General features: G+C 43.8%; 1 protein-coding gene across 3 annotated transcripts in view; it reads right to left on the bottom strand.

The window, feature by feature from the left end:
* The window catches only part of EDARADD (EDAR associated via death domain), a 62869-nt gene that overhangs the window by 7215 nt on the left and 41104 nt on the right, over positions 1-14550 (bottom strand). For 2 of the 3 annotated variants that reach the window (XM_082673482.1, XM_082673483.1), the window contains exon 6: positions 2562-2993. In XM_082673482.1, the coding sequence (XP_082529608.1) occupies positions 2611-2993 (383 nt within the window). In that variant the 3' untranslated portion in view covers positions 2562-2610. Of the gene's footprint in view, positions 1-2561; positions 2994-14550 lie in introns of those variants that run through there. The other variant, XR_014297868.1, reaches the window with a different exon arrangement.

Below are 14550 nucleotides of genomic sequence, written 5' to 3'. Positions count from 1 at the left end.
TTTCCTGTAATTCCTGATATAAAGGACAGGACTTCCCTGGTGGCGCAGTGGTTAAGAATCCGCCTGCCATTGCAGGCGACATGGGTTCAATCCTTGGTCCGGGAAGATCCCACATGCTGCGGAGCAACTAAGCCCATGCGCCACAACTACTAAGCCTGCACTCTAGAGCCCGCAAGCCACAACTACTGAGCCCACACGCTGCAACTGCTGAAGCCCACATGCCCTAGGGCCCGTGCTCTGCAGCAAGAGAAGCCACCGCAATGAGAAGACCGCGCACCGCAACGAAGACCCAATGTAGCCAAAAAAAAAAAAAAAAGATAAGGAGCATGCTTAGCTCTCCCCATAGCTAATCCACCTGAATTCTGTGTCTTAACGTTTTTGATCCAACTCAAAGATAAGTTCAGCTGACACTTATGAACAAGAGCCATGTTCAAGAAATCTATGAGGATAAATTCTGCCTAAAGTCAGTTTTGAAACTGAAACCTGAAGTTTGGAATTTTGGAAACATGTCCCACAGAAGCAGTGCCAGTAGGGACTAGTGTCCCCGAGTCAGCCCACAAAAAGCTGTTAATCCAGGAATTTGTGAAGCACAGAACTGTCCATTCTACAGAGTCTGATCACCAACAGTGTTTCCATGAGAAAATTTTCATCATTTTCTGGATTTCAAGTCGGGGATGTTAGGAACTGGTTCTTTTTTTTTTTTTTTTTTTTTTGCAGTACGCGGGCCTCTCACCGTTGTGGCCTCTCCCGTTGTGGAGCACAGGCTCCAGACGCGCAGGCTCAGCGGCCATGGCTCACGGGACCAGCCGCTCCGCGGCATGTGGGAGCCTCCCGGACCGCGGCATGAACCTGTGTCCCCTGCATCGGCAGGCGGACTCTCAACCACTGCGCCACCAGGCGAGCCCTTGAGTACATCTTTTGATAAACCTGACATTTATCTGCTAAATCTGACGAGACGAGCTAGGTGTGACTAGCACTGACTGAATCAGAAGTGATGAGTAAGTCTCTATAGTAATTTTGCAAGTTTAGCGTTTACATTTGACGGTCAGGCTGACTATATACCAGCAACCTCATAAAAACTGCTGTAACTGCTAGCGGGGGAAAAAATGTCAGTGGTTTAGGAAACAACTTTCTTTTGAGTTAATCCTAATCTCCCTTGTACTCCAATGTCATTCATCATTTTTGCTTATTTTAGTCAGGGATTTAAACAGAATCCTCCCAAATTGGACAAAGTGCCTTAATTTTCTAAACCTATAGCCAAAACCAAATAGCACTTCTATGAAATCGCCAAGTAAACCAAGGCTTCTCTCTCCCTCCCCCCGCCCACCCCCCAAACCTAGAAAATTCTCTCTAATAGCAAACGCTCCCATCCACACCACCTTCCACAGTAAACCATCAAACGAGAACAGGGGATAGTCTTTGGACCCAATTTTTCACTTGGTTTAAAATCCTTTGAAATTTAGGTTTTAATGCATAGCTTCCTTCCCAGTATCACCAGTAAAGATATCTCTTTCTTCACTAAAGTACTGTGTAGTATTATTGGGCCCTGTTTTAAGGTGGGATAGTAGGTGCTAGACGGGGTTGCATTTCACCCACAGGCCAGGTAGTTTTTATTTCTTAACTGAGCTTTCTCTCAGGGGTGAAACACTCAGCCTGATATACAAGACATAAAAGTAAATATTAAATTAATTTTTAAAAAGCCAAGGGTACCGAAAGGGCCTTTTTTTTTTTTTTTTTTTTTTTGCGGTATGCAGGCCTCTCACTGTTGTGGCCTCTCCCATTGCAGAGCACAGGCTCCAGATGCACAGGCTCAGCGGCCATGGCTCACGGGCCTAGCCGCTCCGCAGCATGTAGGATCCTCCCGGACCGGGGCACGAACCCATGTCCCCTGCATCGGCAGGCGGGCTCTCAACCACTGCGCCACCAGGGAAGCCCCGGGCCTACTCTTTGTCAACACCTTTCCCATGGTCCTTATTACCCTGCTAACTCCTGACTCTGTCCTCCCAATCACCATCGGTTTTTGCATTTCTTTCAAAAACACTCAAGCAAAGTCCTCTTTGATAGTGCCCAGATTATACAAGTATTTGAATAAGAAAGCTGGCATGTGTCCTGAAGAGTATCACCACGCAATGCCAGCAGCCTGTGAATTCACCTAAGTACTTTACAACAAAAAGAGTAACAGACTAAAGGGAAACTTCTCTCTGTGGTTTCCTTCTAAGCTGTGGGAGTGTCATTAATCATAAAGGATCTTGTGGATGATGACTTTTAGTTCTGAGTTCAGTCTTCAGTTTTTAAGGGAGAGGATACTTTTATTTTCATCATGGCATGAATCCACTCTGACTGTAGCTTTGGCCCTGGTCCCTATAGGAGCCTACAACATATTTTTCCCAATTCCAGATTCAAATATTAAATAAAAACAGATGTGCAAAACTAAAGGAAAATCCGCCACCAAAAACATACCCTACCCTCCACAAAACCACCAGCTTTGGGGAAAACTAAGGTCCGCTGTCCCACGTCCTTCGCCTAAACTTAAAAAAGAACAGATTCACATTGCCCCTTAACCTGTGCTCGGCTCAGGGTCCGAAGAGGCCGATGAGAAGGAGCTGAGGACTAGAAGTTCCTGGGGTGCTCTCCACGCCCCCTCCTGGGCCATTCTTCGTCCACCCACCTGCGCAGGACCTTCTCCACATCGGCCCTGTGGTAGAGCCGGCAGAGCTCCATCAGCTGGCCCACCGTCCTCTGACTGTTCCGGAGTAAGAACTCCAGGGTGGGGCTCTGGGGCCGCTGCTCCAGGAAACACAGTTCATCGTAGGGCATGCCCCACTTGCTTGCGAAATTCCTCCAGTTTTTGACTGTTGGGTGACAGGGATCCAGCTTTATCCTGATCACGTCTAGTAAGTCCTGGTCATTGAGCAAGTCGCTGATGGTGGGGGCCAGGAGCAAGCAGGACGAACAGGTACAGTTTTCCGCGCAGGACGTGTCCTCGCTTATATCTGCGGGGACAAACGATACGGTCCACGTGTCAGCAAGAGGCCCAAGAGGCGCGCTCATCTCTTCCGTGCTCTACTTTCCCGCTGAAAGGTTCATAGCGTCAGTGTAAGTATAACAGCGCATCTTACAGAGATATTTCAGGACACTCATTTCTACATACTCACCAATAACGTGTTCTTCTTTATGGCCAAGGATGGCTGCTTTGCGGAAGCGGTGGCAAGATTTTATAAAGCCAGTTTTCCTTTCTTTCTGAGACTCTCTGTCGCCCAGGCTGTGCATCTGTGAGACTGCTGGCCAGACGAGGGCCCCGAGGAGCAGGGCTTTCTCCGTGGGCAAACTGCCAGTCCAGGGCTGTCGGACTCTCCACCCTCCCCCCTTCCAAGTTACAAGTCAGCCCCGACAGCTTCTTAATGCCAAGCACAGCATGTGAGGGTGTAAAGGATTGCACAATTCTTTAAAAGGTCTTTTTTTAAAGAAAAAAAAAATACACACACACCCCAAACTGGAATATCCACTCCATATGCGTATTTGAAAATTGAGTGATAATTGATAATGCCAGAAAACGTACTTTTTAGATTTATGGCCACCTTATCATGTCTTTGCCTTTATCTCTGGTTTTCTTCACCCATGGGGCTGCCTTTAAAGTGGAGCCAACACCCTGAGGTGCGCAGCAGGTGGGACGAGTGGGTGGCTTTGAGCTCAGCCTCAGCAAGAGCAGCCCCAGCACGGAGGAAGGACAACCTTCCCCATCGGTCATCTTTGGCCTCATGCAGTACCCGGCAGCGTGTTAGCAGGAGGGTGAAGTTAGTAGGTAAGTCGTGAGTAGGTCAGAGGTCAGAGGTTAGTAGGTAAGAGGCAAACTAGTTATAGTAAAATTGTAAGCAGGGTCTGTACAGCATGGCAACCCAAGCGACTTAAGACATGCAACAGCACTGGGTCTCCTGACCCCTCTGACCGGGGACATGAACAGCCAAAGGTGACACTAGAGATCACTGGCTTGGAAAATTCTGGGAGGTTATGATGACCTTTTCTACACTGAGCCGTGTGGACTTCCCAATTTAGGAAAGTAAAGAATTCAGAAAAAGGGCTCACTTTGGTGACTGTAAAATTGAGAACCAGCCATTCTGAGGCAAGCACACAGTAAAAGATGACAAGGGCCGTGAAAATTATGTTCGTTCTCTTTGGCCTACGAATGTAACTGCTGAGAATCCAGCCTAGGAGATCATCTAGAATGTGTATATACACGAACATTTTAATTAGTTTATTCATATTATCCACTTTTTTCAAAAACAGTTTAAAAAGTTAGGGGACTAGTGGAATAAATTATTGTGCTACTTGATGGGATATTATTTAAGTGATTATGAAGACTACGTAGCAACCTAGAAAATGTCTGTGCTCTCACGTTAAGTGGAAAACGCAAGATGTGAGGAATTTATGTACTCATTACAACTATGGAAAAAGTCTCTGTTAATATTACTATGGAAGGAAATGTACAAAAATAATAATAGCTGTTGTGGTTAATGTGGTAGGATTCTGTTTCTATTTTCCAAACTTTCTCTAGTGGTGGTGTTATTTCTATGATAACTAAAACAATGTATTACATTAATAAATATATTGTTTAGCACAGAGAAGGCTTAGCAGTGGAGTGACCCTCCTCTTTGCCAAGCTGCACTTACGCCTTTGAGCCCACCCTGACTTTCCCCATGATTTGTTTCATCAAACATCTCCTTTCCTTCCCGTCATCTCCAGCCACCCAACTCTACTGATTCTCTTTCCTTCATCTACAAATATGCACAGGGCTCCTCTATCATAAAAAATAAGAACCTCAAACTGCCCTCCTCTGGCTTCATAACTCACTGAAGTGACTTTCTCTTAACTCTAATTTACTGTTTTTATAAAATGTGTCTATTTATTATTATTCTTTTGGCCACACCACCAGGGCACGTGGGATCTTAGTTCCCTGAGCAGGGATCGAACCCGTGACCCCTGCAGTGGAAGCATGGAGTCTTAACCACCCGCCAGGGAAGCCCCAATTTACTATTAAACTTCTAGAAGGAGAATTCAAAACCTGTTGCTTCCAATGCCTCATCATGTTCTTAATCTTCACCTTCTTTGGCTTTGAGCAGCATCTGACCCAGCCTAGTTCTTGCCAAACCCTGTAGAGACCGGACCCAGTTCCCTACACCGCAACCGTGGGCCAGAATCCAGCTCTGATGGGGTAGAAAAGTCCAGAGAAGCAGATCCCCACCTGCCTTTGAGGATCACCCAGACCTCCTGCTGCTGCTGACGCCCCCATCATACCAGCTCCCCTTGGATTTGGCTGCCTCTGGAACTGGACCCAAGACTCTTTTGCCCCTTTGGACACTGTCTATTGCCCTGCAGGCTGTGTTTGCCCTGAAGGTTCCTTCTGAAAGCCAAGCCCCACATCCCCAGGCATATACCCTACCATGTCCTGGACACATCCCTTCTCTTGTCAGCCTGATATGCTAAGATCCCGGCCTGTCTCACTGCTGAGTCCTTGGGAGTTCCAAAGAAGCGCTCTAGCCCTGTTCTCAGCCCGAAGTTTTCCCCTTCCACATTCTCTCCCTTTGGTCACCTTCTCCACTCCCAACAACCTCTACAAAACTCTCCCACTAGAATAGAAGACCCTTTCTTTTTGCATCTGCAGGACCCAGGATAGCCCTCGGCATATAGTAAATGCTTAACCAACGTGGACTGAATGAGTGAATGAATAAATGAATGGTCAGCCCTGCCCACTCACTTGGGCTCCAGAACTGACTACTGGAAAGCTCCTCTTGATGTTCAGAAGACATCTCCAACTCAAAGGACCCGAACCAGTACTTAGATTTCTCCCGCTATGCACCCAAAGCACCTCAAGTCCCCTATTTACACTCGCAGTTCCCCAGCATCCTTACAGACTTCTCTCTATCCAACCAGTTAACAGGGTCCCAGCCTTTCCTGGAAGCTCTCCACACCTCTCTTACTATTCCCCGTGAATTCCTTGAATATACAATCTGGGCTCCAGAGAAGGGGGACTACTCAGTTCCCTGAACAGACAACCTGTATTCTTCTTTTTTTCAAAGTTTAATTAAATGAAAAGAAAACAACTCATATAAGCTCAAAGTAGAACATTTAAAAATTATATACAATTGTGAATTTTGTATACACTTGAACATTTAGGGTTTTCCCATATTTTCATGACTATGAGGAACAATTTGATGCAGATCCTTCCATATAAAAATTTGGGGGCACATCTTTAACCATCTCACCAGTAATGGGATTATTGGGCCAAAAGTTACGAGCATTTTTAGGCTATCAATGCATATACGCTAAATTGCTTTCCAGAAATAAATGCTGCACCAATTTATACTCCAAACAGAGTATAGTGATGGTGCTTATCTCACTTCACTTTTATCAGCACCAAATATTACTTTAAAAAATCTTTGTCAGTTGCATAGGTGGAAATTAACAAAGATTTCCTCCATGCCTTTTCTGGTATTTTCTCTCTGATCAGTTATCGATCTCTCTTCTTTCTCTCTCCCTTTCACTGGACTTCCTCTAACTGGACTTCCCTTCAGCTACTGAACGTCATCCATTCTATAAAACCCACCTCAGGGCTTCCCTGGTGGCGCAGTTGTTAAAAATCCGCCTGCCAATGCAGGGGACACGGGTTTGAGCCCTGGTCCTGGAAAATCCCACATGCCGCGGAGCAACTAAGCCTGTGAGCCACAACTACTGAGCCTGCTGTCTAGAGTCCACAAGCCACAACTACTGAGCCCGCGAGCCACAACTACTGAAGCCCACGCACCTAGAGCCTGTGCTCCGCAACAAGAGAAGCCACTGTGATGAGAAGCCCGCGTTCCACAACAAAGAGTAGCCCCCGCTCACCGCAACTAGAGAAAGCCCACACGCAGCAACGAAGACCCAATGCAGCCAAAAATAAATAAATAAAACAAATTTATATATATTAAAAAAAACCCACCTCAGATACACCCTTCATGAAATCCCCCAGCTCCTGCCTAGAATGCTGTCTCACCCAGAATCCCATCATTTTGTTTGCCTCTCCTGACTCTGCCTTGCAGTGAGATATTCTGTATGGTTTTTGTTGTTGTTTTTATTCCTCATTTACCTTAAATGCCCTGAGAACAGATCCATATCCTTCTGCAGTATGTCCCACATCTTACAGTTCTAAAATGTTGAATTACATTTACATGTAATATAGTGAGAGTAATTCTTCAGCTTCATTAATAACGGTATACAAAGAAATGAGACTTTAGCTGCATGGTGGGACAGAAGTTTACTTATTTAAAAAAAAAAGAACTATCTAATGGTGAAGGTGGTTTTGCAGTAAAAGGGGGAAACTGTGCAATTTTCTTTGCCCTTATTTAAAGGTAGGGTCAAAATAATATTCTGTCAAGTGGAAAAGAAAGCAGCTTACCAAAAGGTATGTATAATTCAGTTTTTGTAAAAATAAAATAATACAGTCATTTATATCCACATAAAGTATATGTTATGCACACATTCACGGGCATAGAAAAAATCTGGAAGTACATATAACAACAATGTTAACAATGGATATTTCCTAATTTTCTATAGTTACTATGTTTATTTGGCTACTTAAAAATATTTTTTTAAATGTCACAGAAAAATAAAGTAGGATTTACACCTCTAAGTCCAGAATTAAATGTATTAGTGTCTGAAAGTCTGCTCTGTATTACCTCCATAAGACTCAGGGTTGGCAATGTTTTCTCCTTTAGTGTCAAGAAGAAGAATGAAAACACCATTAAGGGTTCTGTGAAGCTCCTCTAAGCCTTCTAGTGCGTAAGAAGCTTCTATTTCTTTGAACAACTACACAGACTACAAAATCATCAGTTTGTTTTAAAATACATGATGTGTCAAAAAGTCTATTGATGTTTTCCTTTTGTATTTTCAATGACACAAACGCTAAGCCATTTAGTGAACTGGAATCTACCGAAACTGCCAACAGTTGTGAATTTCAAGTTGCCTTTTAGAATCATAAACTATAATTAGCTCTCTGAGGACTTCAACAGAGAAACGTGTTTCTTTTCCCATGAAATACATTTTGTCCTGCCCTGCTATAAACACCTATCACGTAACAGTGCACATGAAAGGAAAGATTGGGTAATGCCTTGGGGAAGAAACAACTGTGGAGAGAGACAGACTCAGGACCAACGAAGCTTTCATCAGAAATGGGGAAAAATGGGATTATTATTTGATGCTTCTCAATAGCAAGCACAGGGTGGTTGTATGGCAGAAACTCAAAAACTGTTTAGTAAACGAATGAATGAGAACTGTGCTTTCTCCTCAGGAGACAAAGTAGGTTTCTTACGACTGTCTGATGAATTTTAGGACCTGAAAAGAGACTTACTAGTAAAGGGAACAGAACGTTGCTGATGTCGGCCGGCAGTTAACAGATATGGTGGAAAACAGAACAGAATTGGTCTTCAAATACAAAAAGACGGATTGATTCTAGATTTGGGGGAAGGAAAGGAGAGTGTTACTGAGAAAAGAGAAGTTAATTATGTATAAAAATTCACTTAGATTCTCTAACAAGTAGAGTCCTCACTTGTCATATTTTGACACGGGTATTTTCCACCGATGCAAAACAAGAATGTATTACACCATTAATTTATGATGACTTCTTATTGTAGCGGCCAAAACCCTGGAAGGACTTGCCCTCTGTAAGTTCAGTTTGAGTACTGGCTTAAACTAAGGAAGAATTTATCAGCGGAGAAAGGGCCAAATTTCTCAGCGATTTTCATCACCACAGTAACTGTCATTTATCAAATGCCTAACATATAACTAGCCCTGCACCGAGTCCTTTACACACATAATCCTGAAGCATCCGATTCTGCATGTGTATCAGATGGGGCCCATCAAACGCCGGTGCTCCAGCTTCCCAGAGCTTGACTGCTCATGGCACTTAACATCCATGGACTTTAGATTCCTCATCTATCAAATGGAGATGATAATAATCCCTATAGCTCATGAATTAAATGAGATAAACGGGGCTTCCCTGGTGGCGCAGTGGTTGGGAGTCCGCCTGCCGATGCAGGGGACATGGGTTCGTGCCCCGGTCCGGGAAGATCCCACATGCCACGGAGCGGCTGGGCCCGTGAGCCATGGCCGCTGAGCCTGCGCGTCCGGAGCCTGTGCTCCGCAACAGGAGAGGCCACAGCAGTGAGAGGCCCGCGTACCGCAAAAAAATAAATAAATAAAAATAAACAAATAAAATGAGATAAACGATGTGAAAGCATTTTTGTCAAGTCTTATGTAAATGTTATTTAATGATGTTAGGTTTTACATTTATTTTTTTTTAAGTAGACTGGAAAAAAAAGAATCCCCATGTCATCTGGCCTCCGTTGACACCTCCTAGCTCACCACCTTTTCTACTGCTCCTCACTGCCCACGCTTGTCCCTAGAATACTAAGCTCAATGCTGCCTCAGGACCTTTGCACCAGCTAGTTCTGTCCCCGGGAGTCCTCCTTCCTCAGATCTCCACATGGCTAGCTTCTTTGCATTATTTAGACCTTGGTGCACCTTCTTAGCTAAAGCAGTATCCTTTCCCTGCAGGCAAAACCCATTGTATTCATTTATTTTCCTCAAGGCATCTACCACCATATGAAATTACTTATTTGGGTTTATTGTCTGTCACTCCCAACTAGTATATAAGCTCCAAGAGGAAAGGGATGTAGATGTCTGATGTCACCACTTCATTACAGGCACAGAGTAGGCACTCAATAATGTCTGCTGAGTAAATCAAATGAATGAAGAATGGGACACAGAGAAACAGTCAAATTAGAAACCTCTGGGCAGCCTATGAAGAGCTATCTAGAGATTTTCAGAGGAACTGAAAGTTTTTTAGTGCTGAGTATATACAAGGCAGAAGAAAGATGACTGGTTGCTATGGAGACAGAGTACACTGAGTACCACAGAGGTTATCCCCATGAGCTTTAGAGACGTGCCGACCGTCAATACAATCGACACTGTGCAGGTGTGCAGCTTGGACAGGTTACTGAGCTTGCTAACGCCATGGCCTCCCTCTCCGAACAAGGAGAGCGATACCTATTTCATAAGGTTGTTGAGAGGATTAAATGATATCATCCCTTAAAGCCTCATCCTAGTGCGTGATAAGTACACAACAAAGAATTAGTAGCTGCGGGTAAGGAACCATAACCAACAGCCTTTTTTAAAGCAGTGGTTCTCAACCTTGGCCAAAAAATGGAACTCTCTGATCCCCCTTACCCTGCCCCTCCTGCAGAGATTTACAAAATCCTGATGTCTGGTGCCACCCACGAGATCCTTATTTATTTGGTCTAGGGTGCAGGCAGGACATGGGAATTTTTTTTAAGCTCTCCTGACAATTCTGATGTGTAGTCAGGGTTGAAAACCGTTGCCTTAAAGACATCTACAGAGTAAGTTCTTCGTCAGAAGGGCCTGCCAAGGGTAGATTTTGGAATGACAGCTACTTCTCTTTGAAAGATACCGTGTCTGCTTGGTGATTAGGCGTCTGTGGGTAGATAATACTTCCCTACGCTCACAAGCAGAAGAATGGATTTTCCTATGGGGCTTTTTTTGCCCCTCTCCCCTTATTCTTCATCCTCTCTCTCACACACACTTTACATCAAACCTTAAAGAAGAGTTCAGAAATCAAGCATGTTCATCAACAAGGTATGTCTATGTCATTTAAAGCAAAGTAAGAAACAGTTCGTGTCCAATGATGCAGTGTCTAACTCTCAAGTTTGAGGCTGGCAGGTTATAAAATGCTGGTCAATTAACTGTTAATTGGAACAAGATGCAGAATTCACAAGGGTCATGACTGGCTGAACCTAGAAAATGGCTTCAGTCAGGATGTCAGCAGTGGATCACAGATTGATTTAATGTACCTCCCTGCAGGGGAGGTGCCGTTTTATCTTGTATGTCCTGGCTTTTCAAGAGCTATTACCACACGGGTGTTTTCCTCCAAAGCGCTCAGTGCCACTGCTGGCTCTCAGATCGTTTATAATAATGCTCCTCATGATAACTAGGTCTTGAGTTAGCTCAAACAATTAAACAGTAAACATTTTATATTGGCAGCTTTGCAAACAGCAAGACCTCGTGGTTCTAAAATAAAATAACTCTCTCTTAGGTGTCTATTAATTATGAGATTTGGAAAATACCAACAAGTGTCAAACTACAGTCAAATAATTCTCCAGTTATGTTTGTTAAGGGTGTCAAGGGTGTTAAGGGTGTCATGCTTTTTTCTGTGTGTGGTGTCCGATGTGGTTGGAAATAAATATATTTAAAATGCCAGTTTACGGCTTTGAGAAATCACGGGGGTGCCCACATACCACACGACTCATCAGAGGTAGTTATTTGATATGAGCTGGAAAATGATGGAGAATTATTTTTATCTACTAAGAAACTGACCCAAGGGCTTTTGGTGGGTGTTTGATCTCTTAACCAAAGGGAAAACCAATATGGTTGCATTCTCCCTCTCTGAAATACCATTTTAAGAAGACATCAAGTTGCTAACATCCCTGGGGAGGCTAACTGACAAACTGGATGGAGCCCGGCTAGTAAACCACGCAGGACATTCTGTCATCAAACAAAACTGGAGTGTAGAAGGCACGTTTCAAAAAAAAGAAACACACATAAGAAAGGACCCAGGTTAAAATTCAACATAGAATTTTACATAAATTCCGAAATTATGTGACACAAGCATATTTACTAAGTGTCACTTTATGGACCTAATTTGAAAAAAATGAAAATCCTATTGCACATTCACTTCTATGGGGAAATTGGGTTTAGATTAGGCAAGTGCTGAATTATACAAGGGCGTCAGAAAAGTCAGTCTTGAAAAACAGGTAACTGTGGAGAATAGATGGGGAGGCGGGTCATGGTCCGGGTGATAAATACCGCCACCAAAAGGGAGAACAAGAAGAGGTTTTTAACTTTACTATTTGGGAGTTTTGTGGGGGTTTTTTGTTTGTTTTTATAACTGAGGCTTATTCCTTTCATGCCCAAATGTTTTCATTTTGAAAAATTGCCTGAAAACATTGTAAAACTTTAATGTCTCCTGGGGGCTTGCTTCTGTATTCAACGGTTCCACCCAGGGGGCTTTGCTTTTCTAGTAGTAGCTGATTCTGAATTGTACTCTTATTCTTTCCTTGATTACAAACTGTCATTTCTCACTCTGGTCAATTCCCTCCTTCTATCCTAGAGCCCTCCGTTCTGCCCATATTCCTTATTTTAACCAGATATAAACTGGATTGCAGGTAACTAAGGTTTTCAAATTGCAAGCATTAAATAAAAGCCAGGCTCTGAGTTAAGGCTTGACCAAGGGCCTGATGCAGCAGCAAGCTTCTGGGAAAGGTGTTTCAGCGGCTCAGAGGCTGACTCTGTGGGAGCTGGGGTGGACCTTTGTTCCAGATGGAGACTCTGAGCTGGAAGCCTGACCTTCACCCCCATGTGTGACACTCAGGTATTCAACACGTGTGCTACACAGGCGATGCGTCTGACCAATAGAGAGGCAGCCTGGTCTGGTGGGGACGCGAGTGTTGGGTCTGGCCTGGGGCTTGACTCCCACTTAGGACCTATGTGATGGGCACCAGCCACGGAACCCAGGGCTACTTCTGTTGCATCCACCTGGTGAAGAAAATAACTGGACCCACAGAGTTGTCATGAACGCTTTTTTTTCTGAGTATATCTCTAAAAGTGCTTGAAGGGGGCCTGGTACATGGCAAATGCTATATTAGTGTAAGTAAAACAATAAGATAAATCTTACTTAGGTGGCTACTCTCATTCAAAGAGGAAATATAGGGATCAGCTTTTGCCCTTTCTTCCAAGAGCAAAGCCAGTAAGTCAATGTCTCTCATTTGCTTGTTTATGGGAAAAAAAACCCAAACCCAACCAAACACCTGTACACTCCTCTGGGCAAAGCACCGTGCTGGGTGGTACAGCTGTTGATTTCAGCAGTACAATTTCTGCTCTCAGTAATACTTGCTATCACTGTGAAAAGTTTATTCTCTTTGAAAATCTTCCATGTCATTTTTTTTTTTTTTGCAGGCCTCTCGCTGCTGTGGCCTCTCCCACCGCGGATCACAGGCCCTGGACACGCAGGCCCAGCGGCCATGGCCCACGGGCCCAGCTGCTCCGCGGCACGTGGGATCCTCCTGGACCAGGGCACGAACCCGTGTTCCCTGCATCGGCAGGCGGACTCCCAACCACTGCGCCACCAGGGAAGCCCCTTCCATGTCATTTTGACACAGGTAAAAACTTTTAGAGACAACCCGAAATTTGAGTACTCTATCAATGACCTTAACACATAAGAGTCTTTGAACGGTTTATAGATATTCCTAAGCAACTTACTTGATTCATTCTCATTTTAGCTGACGTTTCACATTAGAGTGCAGGGTGTTAGTCTTTAAAAAGTTTAAATGTAGATTTTTTTTTAATTAGAAAAGAAATATGTGCTTGTCACGGAAAATCTAAACACTCAGGTGAACATATGGGAAAAAAATTTCATGTTCTCATCACCCAGGCCCATCACAGTTAGGCTTTTAGAGATTTCCTTGGTTATTTTACCACGTACTGTACGTATCTGCCTACACTGGATCATTTGTTGTATATACATTTGTATATACAGATTAAAGTTCTGGGGGTAGATTTTTCTGACACCCACTCATGTTAGAAATTTTTAAAATATAGGATAGTGAAAAGATTATTAAAATTGCCTCTGCCTGGATGCAAAGATGCTTTCCCCTCCTCTACCTCACTCAGCTAGGTGCTTCTAATTTGAGCCTGTGTCTGCTGCAGTATTTGTGAAAGAGGGAAAATTAGCCCGTGGTCTTAGCCTCTAGTAGGGGCGGATTCTGGTCCAAAGAAGGTGAGTTCCACTGGGTGCCTGGATGGGACCCCCGACACTGGGCCTGTCCCATGAAACCTGGTGGGTAAGCGCCACCGGAAGTTCTCCTGGCCCAATTTCTCCTGGATTTCTCTAATCACAGAAGGACAGTAGCTGAACTGGAACCAGAATCCCAAATACTGTCTTCCAGAACTATACCTTTGTCATTTGGCCTCCTTAGAGAGCCTGGCACACAGGGGGTTCTTTAAGAAATAAAAATCTGTTGCATGACAAAAAACCACCCGGAATCTCACCAACCAGAGATAAAACTGCTGCTAACATCATGTTTCTAAGGAAAAGAAATTGATTATGCACCACAAGTTCTGATTTTCAGCATTGTTACCTGGGCACAGCCTGGGATTGATGACAGATTATCCTAAGGCTTTTATGAGCCACCAACCTTTCCATAAAAAAGAAACAAACCAACCCCTGATGAATCAGGCCGTTCAATATGTGTTTTGAAAGATATTTTAAAATGTTGGTGAGGGTTTTTTTTTCCTAATTATTATTTTGGTAGCTTATTTTAATACTCACTCCACATTTTCCCCATGATTAATTAATGAGGAATCTAAACATTGCCAAAGTTTCTGTCTTACAATAAAGAATAAAAAAGGCAGCGGGGGATGAGGCAGGGAAGACGAACTTTAAATGTT

This window comes from Grampus griseus, assembly GCF_964374135.1.
Source record: "Grampus griseus genome assembly, chromosome: 16".
Taxonomy (NCBI): Eukaryota; Metazoa; Chordata; class Mammalia; order Artiodactyla; family Delphinidae; genus Grampus; species Grampus griseus.
Note: the sequence above shows the minus strand (reverse complement) of the source record. Positions and strands in the feature narration are given on the sequence as shown.